Source organism: Ammodytes marinus, assembly GCF_949987685.1.
Source record: "Ammodytes marinus genome assembly, chromosome: 3".
NCBI lineage: Eukaryota > Metazoa > Chordata > Actinopteri > Uranoscopiformes > Ammodytidae > Ammodytes > Ammodytes marinus.
This window is the reverse complement of record NC_137232.1, coordinates 22847055-22855996: the sequence shown is the minus strand read 5'-3', so window position 1 is coordinate 22855996 and position 8942 is coordinate 22847055. Positions and strand designations below refer to the sequence as shown.

Below are 8942 nucleotides of genomic sequence, written 5' to 3'. Positions count from 1 at the left end.
ATGTCACTCAAGCTTTCCAAGAGGCTGAGCAGCAAAAAGAAAAGTAAGTTTCTTTTTATTTTGTTTATCAGGGATTGTGGCTTCATTTAACACTTTACTCCTTCTTACTGGATAAGCTGTGGGAATTATAACGATTTATTTTTTAAATGATTGAGGGACTCAAAAGATATTTAATTTTTCTCTATCAACATGAAATTGTTTGATAGAGTAATGTATTGTATTGGCTTGTTTCTGTAGGGATAATCATCTGTTAACATCTGTTTTTTTCCCTATTTTAATGATCGGAAGACAAATCAGATATTTCAGGAAATTCTAATTCATTCACATTCAACTGAGGCAAGGCAAAGTTGATTTACTGTATAGAGCACAATTCAGACATACGGCAATTCAAAGTGCTTTACAGGGGGATACAATAAATCAGAAATTTCATTTAAGAGGTAGTAAATACAAAGAAAAATACATCAAGTTTCAAGATTAGACATTAAACAATATATTTATTTTCTATATAACTTATTCAAATGTATTACTCTTTCATAGTTTCAAACACATTTTCTGTATCTGCATTCACAAAACCAAATAGAGTGTATTTCGCGATAATCTTCGCTTACTTTAGACATCATGTAGTCCTAACACATCCGTGTCTGCTCGGACTGAAGTCTCTTTCCCCAAAGTAAATGCATTGAATATGAACGCTCAATGGCCCTCATTTATCAACCTTGCGTAGACCAGAAATGTGGGTGTACGCACATTTCCACACAAACCTCGGCATTTATCAATATAAGCTCTCAGCTCGTGTACGCAAGTTTGTAAACAGCATGGACTCGCAGTACAGGCTGTGCCGGGTAGCCGATTACTTTGTTGGACAATTATTAGAAGATAATACAAATGCAGTGTTTGCTCAGACCGAAATAAAGATATTAATCACTTAAAAATGTGCAGCTTATGGTGTGCAACTGAGTAGGAGCACTGATTCAATAGTGCACACACACTGGCCACTTAGGAGCGCTGCATGGGACTGCGTAAGGGCAGTTGTCTCCGTCTGGAGCAGCTGGGGGGACACTGAGGCACGGGGGCTGCATTCATTCAAAATGTTAGTCACAGTATTAAATATGTAGTAGGCCTACACTGCTCTTTATGATAAAAAATACACGGCACAACATTCAGCTTAACATTTTATTTATTTGACGCACTTTTTAGATGTTAGTTCCTCTTTTAATGTGTCATTGATCGCTTAAGCGAGCGATTTATTTCCACCGTTAACCGGCACGTTTTTCCGATCTGCTGGTGGAGCAGGACAGTGGGCGCTCTCACAGCTGATCGTTGCCGGGTCGGCTTGTGCAGCTGACCGCCGGGCTGACCACTCGTGCTGTCATACAGTAAAACGCAAAATGTGTTATTTTTAGTTTTTACAACCCTTTTGAGTAGTGCTATCTAAAAGGGCCAATACATTCTAATCATTCAAATCTCTGCAGACCTGTATTTATTTTATGGGGACCATTACCGGACAGTTGGTGCGTCTGTTTCTCCTCTACCACTTATATTATGCCCGCACCCTCAGTTGGTTGCATTTCAGAACAGCAACACGCTTTTTTTAGTGGCGATTTTTGAGTCAGACCACTTTTTCTTCATCTATGTAAAGAAATGGCGACATATAATTGTATATGCTGTTTTATAGCATTTGAGCGATAGAAGCCTACTGATGTAAACCAAAAATGCAAAATCCTCAGCTGGAGATCATTTGTTGTCAACACCAACGCTGTTGACCGCAGCAGTTATTTCCTTCCTAACTGCTGCCTTCTGTCGTTCTTTGATGCCGCTTGTAATGCTCCGAAATGAAACTCATTTTTTTTCTACTTTCGCTGTTATTCTGTCAATTTCTACTTCAGAGAAGTTCCTCTTCTGTGCCATAATGCGCATATCCATAAAACCTCTGGGCGAGGCCTCTAAACTGAGAAAATATAGGGGCGTGATACGATCGTTTTCAGCCGCCGCATTTATCAATAATGGCCTGGCGTACGCTGAGATTGGCGAGATACGACTGTTTGATAAATCCCACGCGATACCTGGCGTAGGGAGGTATTTGCGCCAGAATCTGCACCAGTTTCCACGCAAGTTTGATAAATGAGGGCCATTGTGTGTACAACAACTTCTATTATAACAAATTTTTGCATAGCGTTTAGTTTCATTTTGGGGTGTTCGTTAATTTCCCATTAAGGGAGGCAGAAATACATTTGGTTTGACCAATACAGCAGCCTCCTGTGACTGCTCTGGCTTTGGAAATTAAAAGAGATACAATCTGCTGGTCGTGGGGCGCCCTTAGCTCAGTTGGTAGGGCGTCCCCCCATGGGCCTCGGCCAGCAGCGGACCCGGGTTCGATTCCAGCCCGCGGTCGTTCTCTGCATGTCACTCCCCTCTCTGCCCCGTTTCAACTCTGTCTCTACACTATCAATAAAGCATAAAAATGCCAAAAAATATTTAAAAAAAAAATAATTATAATCTGCTGGTCGGAGGGATAGTTTTGGATAAAAGCAAAACATTGCAGAATGTTCTAATGGTGTATTTAAGGGGAACACTGCTGTTTTTGTCCCTCAGCTAAAATATATGGGCTAGTTAGATACAGGGGAATTGTGACTTTTCTGTTAAAAAAACAACTGTTATTGCTCTCTCAAATATAGGAAGAGAATCAACAGTTTTATCAATAATTGTTTACAATTACTTTATAAAGCAAAGCCTCTTGTTACACAAGAAATATTTTATGATTAAGATAATCATATCATGTCTCCTTTGTCAAGAAATGGAACTTGTATAAACTTGTATAAACAATTAAAATATTGAAAACCTGTTTATTTGCAATTATTAAGCAAAGTACTACATTGTTACCCCTTTTAGCCAAATTAAATACGTTAGTTGGCTTATTCACTTAACTGGATAACGGTGTATTACCAATACCATCATTTAAATAAAATGTAGCCTAAATAATTGCCTTGTTTCTTCAAACTAGAACCTCCTAAGGACAATGCCCAGGCAGGGGTTTTACATAAGCTGGGCCTGGAGGCCTTTGGGACTACACCACTGGAACCAGCATCTATTTTGGATATCAGCAATTGGACTCTGGAGAATCAAGCTCCTCAGGAGCCCAAAGATCTACCAAATGCTTTCCTCAAACGCCTTTGGCTACTTAGCCCAGATGCACGGAGTCCTTGCTGCAAACCTGTACATGAATATGTACCGAACAATGCCAAAAAAACAGAGGAGATAATCAATGGGTTTGGAGGAGAAAGCTCTTGTGAGATCAATCCCCTTGATCTAGTTACAGCTGTCTTTATGTCTTCCAACACTTTCCTTCAGCAGGAGATTACTGTACGCATGATGCAATGCCGGTTTGCTGTGCCTCTGGTTCTACCAAACGTAAATCCAGTTGAACCCAGTCGCTTCCTTCTTTGGCCTTTGAGAGGTGTTTTTAGCCAGTGGAGGTCTATCCTTCCAGTTGAGAACAGGGCAGTACAAGAGGGGAATTTGGCAAGTACGCATATGCCAATGATTTCTTGTGTGAAACTTGGTCACTGTGGTGTCTCCAAGTCACTAGTGCTAAACAATGTCATAAGTGGTCTCAGGCCCCCCAGTGAAACATTTCTCCACAGGGGAATGGATGGAGGACAGCTACCCCAAAGACTCTCCAATGGCCTAGTAGAGATTGGATGGTATCTACCCACTGGAGACAAGTCCAGAGATATTTTCCCTGTCCCAGTTGTCATCTCTAACCTACGTGGGGATGCCAGTACACATGAGAAAAACCTCAGCTTTCTGTGTCAAGCGTCTTCAGCTGTGGTTATTTTCTGTGGGAGACTTCGGGAGAGAGAAAAACAACTTATTGCATCTTGTAAGGATATGGCAAGCAAGCTTATATTGATTGACTTATCAGATACTGAGAACACTGAGAACCGAGTGGTGGGGTTTGTAGACGATAACCTTGAAGAAGCCATTGGGCTTCCCAGAGGATCAGTGCTACAAGGGAGCCTTTTGAGTGAGAAGGATCTGGCTAGTAGGTTGTGTGACACCCTTAAAGACATCATACCAGATAAAGTAAAACTTGTTACACTTGAGGCAGCAGCAAATTTAGCAGAGGAGCTAGGCCTTGATGTGGATGAAGGGGCTGTCTGTAAAAAGGCAATGGCCACAGTGGAGGACCTTTTGAAAGGTTTAGACGAGGGATCTTTTCAATTCAGGGAGAAACAGCTTCCTTTGCAGGGGATTTTGTGGAGCAAACTGTCTACAATTGGAAAGGAAGAGATAAAACAAATGAAAAAAGGAAAGGAAATTGACCCCCAACTGCAAAAAGAAAAGAAAGACATCTTGGTAGCACTGTCCAGCTACACAATGACCCCAGCAATGAAGATTTTTATTGATGCGCTTTCCACAACAGATAAAGTTGAGAGGACTTGTTTTCTTAGTTGGATAAAGCTCAAGCTTCAGCTGATGCAAACTGAAATACAAAACAGGTCACAGGACTTATTCACAAACCTGCAGATGAAAAATAACAATGGCAAACTCGAATATTCTGATACGCCCAAAGATGTAGCAGAGGTCAACCTAGGGGACAGTGATAGTTTCTGCACAGATCCAACCTTTGAAGAGGAAGAAACCGAGTCTGCACATAATCTAGTCAAAGAGCAGCAGTTATGTATGACATCAAATGAAAAAGAGATTCATGATGAAGACATTATTGAAAACAATGTATGTTTTAAGGAACAAACTTCAGATTCAGTCTCTGAGGACCAAAACCATAATTTGGAAGGGAAACAACAAGACAAACCAGAGCTGACACTACCTGAGTCAGATTTCAATTATTTTGCCGAACCACAAATTTCCCCACTTGTTTCCTTTGAACATGATTCATCTTCACTGGTCCTTGAGCACTTTCTGCGTGAGATGGGTCTCATTTTTGAGCTAACACACATCGGCCCTGGCAGTGGGAGCCACAATGTGCTACGTCTTCCTAGCTTAGCTACAGACCTTCTTCTCTATGGGATTCCTCTTGAACTAATGGATGGAGATGCCTCAAACATCCCCATCCAATGGCTGGGCTTTGTCTTTGCAGAGCTCAAACGTCGCCTACCTCAAGAACACTGCAGGACCCGAGTGCTGACAAACCTTGGAGTACATAATGCAAGGAATGCTGATGTTCTTACTGCATTGTTTGGGGTACAATTTCCTGAAAGAAGGAAAATATCCACAAGAGGGGTGTACATGGTCATTCTGTGTCTCCCCGAAAACCTTAGAAAGGAAATGGAGTGTGATTTTTTGTTGATTATTGATGTAGAAGGTCTCTGCTCAGTGTCTCTTGACAACAACAAAAATACGCTAATCCATGACAATGAGATGGCCACTCTTGCAACAGGACTGAGTGATGTTTTAATGCAGAACATCTCTTCAAATGCTGGTTCTGAGTTTGACGCTAACTTCACTGTCATCGTCAATGCCTTACTACGTGTCAAAGAATGTGGCTCCATACCCATTTGCCAAATCCTGGCCCCAGATGAAGGCATTAACAACGTATTAAAAGCCTCAGAGTTAAGGCGTGTTTCTGAGATTCTTCAAACTGGTGACATAGGAACTAGCAATGCTGATAAACTTGATAATACCACAAACTCTGTCAACTGTGTCAAAGGGCTTTGTCATAATATGTCCCTCTCAGGGCCAATTGATACAGAGTATAGTGAGGCTGTGTTAAAGCTTAAACAAAACCTTTTTGGGGCATTGAAGAGGTCTGCAGTTAAATCGGAAGCAACCGGTCTGCCTGAATTTATGAGCCGTTTGTGTGCTGTTTGGGATGCAGTGAGAGCAGAGTCATTCTCCATTGGTCTTCAAAACACTGACATAGCTTCAGCATTCTCTTTATTGTGCACAGAGCTTTCCCAGTTGCAGGACAGTTTCCTGGAAAACATGGAAAGCTGGCTTGTGGGGGCAACAAAGAAAATCGTTGCCACAAATGCAAAGAATTTAGACACTACGACCCAAAATGACCCTCTGAGTGATTTGAAAGAAGAAGCAGAAGAAGAAGTGAAAACAGAGGTGGGCAAACTCCGTTCAGAAATAGAGGCCAATTTGATGAAGGACAACCTTCTCAAAATGAGCAAATTCAAGCCAATCCTAATGAGCAACATGGATGACCTCCAGGAGCGAGTAAGTAAAGAGACAATTCAAAGGTTGGAGGCACTGAAAGAGACACACTGTTCTTCCACGCAGTTGAACATTTTTGAGACATTACTGGAAAAAGAAAAGGAATCCAAGCTACATGCACTGGTGGAGACCAGCAAGTCAACCAAAGTTCTCTTTCAAGACACTGAACTTGAAGAGGAGTTTGAGGGTGTGTGGAGTAAGACATTGTCCAACTTTGACTTTAGGCCTTCGGAAACAGAGGATATCACTGCAAGAGTGACCGATATTCTAAAAGAAAATCTAATCAGCCGTGGTCTACAGAAACACTTGGAAAAACTTGAAGTCATTAGCCAAAACCAATCATCTAGCTTTCAAGTTTATGATGAGCATTTTGGTTACCGTAGTAGATTGAAGCACATGTTTGAGGACAACAATAGACTACAGAGGTTAGAAGCCCAACAGCTAGCATACAATGTCATAGAAGAATACAATCAGTTTGTAGCACATAAATCTAGCTTAACAGCAGATTTCTCTGATAGCTATATTACTGAACTGCTAGAAATTGTTGAAAAAGCTTTGAAGGAAAAGTCTATGGAAATCAGATCAGCTTTTGAAGCAGATCTGAAATCTTATCTCTGTAGCGCAGCATGCCAAGACTTCCAAAAACTACATGATCGCTATGCCAAGGACAAAGAGCTTTTGACATGTATCACCGCGACCAAGAGTAACTACTTGGCTGAGTTTATCTACGAGTTCAGGAAGAGAGATCAATGCCAAAGGGTGGCTCAAGCGTTCACCTCCATGGTCCTCAGACCTACTGTAGTAGACTACATCTATAGACCACTGGGGATGTTTATTGTAGATGAGATCAAAGGTCAAGCCCAGCAGTATGATTCCCCACGTGCCTTCCATCAAAGCTTGCTGGAAGACCTTATAAAGGAGGACTGCTTTCAAAGCTTATTGGAATATTTGCTTTCCTATGACAATTTCAGATTGAAGAAGGTCCGGGAGGCAGTGGAGGCTCACCTCTTTGAATCAACCAACTTGGATAAATTGAGGCAACAGAGACTTGGAGAAATTGTAGGACAAATCGCTGCAGCGGTTAGCCAAACGGAAGAAGGTACTAATGGAGTGCTGAGCGATACAAAGCCGCTGCTAGAGAGAGTGTGCCTCACTTTAGAGAGAGATGGAGATGTGGATGTCCCTTGGGCCGCTCTGGATGGACCTCTCTTCAGTATCACCGCAGAATGGGATCGCTTTGTCACATGTTTAATGGAGTTACTGGCTGCAATGCGATTGGAACTATCCCAAGAGATCTCCCAAAAGGTAGAGATCACCCAAATTCTTCAATGCGTTTCAATTCAGCCCCAAGACTACATATTTAAGAAAGTGAAAGGATGTGACAAGCAATGCCCTCTCTGTAGAGCACCCTGTGATCTGGAGGAGAAAGGGCATGAGGTTCACAGGGCTCTGATCCACAGGCCTAAAGACATGTTGCCCCTTGATTCCTGTTCTCTGTCTTGTATCAGCCGCCCTGAAAGCATTGCCAAGGGCAACGCAGGCCAGAACAAGGACACACATGACATTACTGTGGCATGCAGGGACCTCCATTCCCTCTTCCCAGACTGGAGCTCCCCTGAGGACTCAAATGGACAGATGTCCAATGCTTACTGGAGGTACTGTGTGGTTTATTAAAGCCCAGTTAAGACCAAAGATTCGCCTTGCAACGACTTGCAACGAGACGGTTTTAGAACGTCGCAGGGGAGAAGTCGCAGCAGTCTGAACTGCTTGTTGCAGCGTGTTGCAAGCCGTTGCAAGCGGTCACCAAAAATGTAACATTTCAAATCGCCAGGTCCAGTTTTAGAACGTCCAGCCCAGGTTGTTGCGAGCAGTTGCAGTTGTGTCTTGTTGCGAGGCGAATCTTTGGTCTGAACTGGGCTTAAGTCTTAAAAATAATATTATAATTGGTTTATGTTAATGTTCCAGATAAACTAAGCATTCTTTGTGTTACAGGCATGTGTTGGCGAGGTTTAATGACAGATTTTCGAAGCAATACAAGCTGGAGCCAGCAAAGATTCCTGACGAGTGGAAGATCATCACTGAGGAGGAGGCATTGTACAGTTTGAAGGAGGCCTTCCTCACTGGACAGTGCTGGTATTAGGAATATCCTGTGTTATACCTTGTATTGATCCAGTTCAGAGTAAATCAAATGGATTTATCCTGATAATGATAGCTGATTTGTAGTTGTCATTTGCCTTTTTTAAATATATATTTAATATGACATTGCAGTTTCTGTAAAAAAGGGTTTTAGAATATTTTGTAAATGTAGATTCCTAAGATATTATCAAGCATTCACAACTAACAGATGACAAAACAACTGTAACATCAAAATAAAAATTCTTTCTTTACTTCATCTGAACTTAAACATGTAATTTTTAATATCACAAACTGTATTTTCAATTATTTTATTCTTGCCAACAAAGCAAAGGTCATGTGTGGACTCCAGAAGTGCACAACATGGTATCTTTGGGCATCCTACAGATTCCAAACATTTTCCTTTAAATATCTTATCCTGTGTGTGAATCCGATATTTTATTGTCTGTGCCTCACTTTTTCACATCAACACACTTGCAACGCTAAAGGTAACACAGAATCTATTATTCTATAAGACAGGATCCTTTTCTTTTCTTATGGTACAAGATATACTTATTTATCCATATCAATGTAATTAAAGGAGAAGAATGAATTATGTAAATAATGGATTGGATTTATATAGCGCTTTT

General features: G+C 41.4%; 1 protein-coding gene across 1 annotated transcript in view; it reads left to right on the top strand.

Moving 5' to 3' along the window:
- Positions 1 to 8942, top strand: part of gvin1l2 (GTPase, very large interferon inducible 1-like 2) — a gene marked incomplete at both ends in the record, with an annotated part of 34768 nt that continues 25826 nt past the window's right edge. The window contains 3 exons of the mRNA XM_080024809.1: positions 1 to 43; positions 3002 to 7835; positions 8173 to 8313. Coding sequence (XP_079880935.1) covers positions 1 to 43; positions 3002 to 7835; positions 8173 to 8313 — 5018 coding nt within the window. The remainder of the gene's footprint in view (positions 44 to 3001; positions 7836 to 8172; positions 8314 to 8942) is intronic.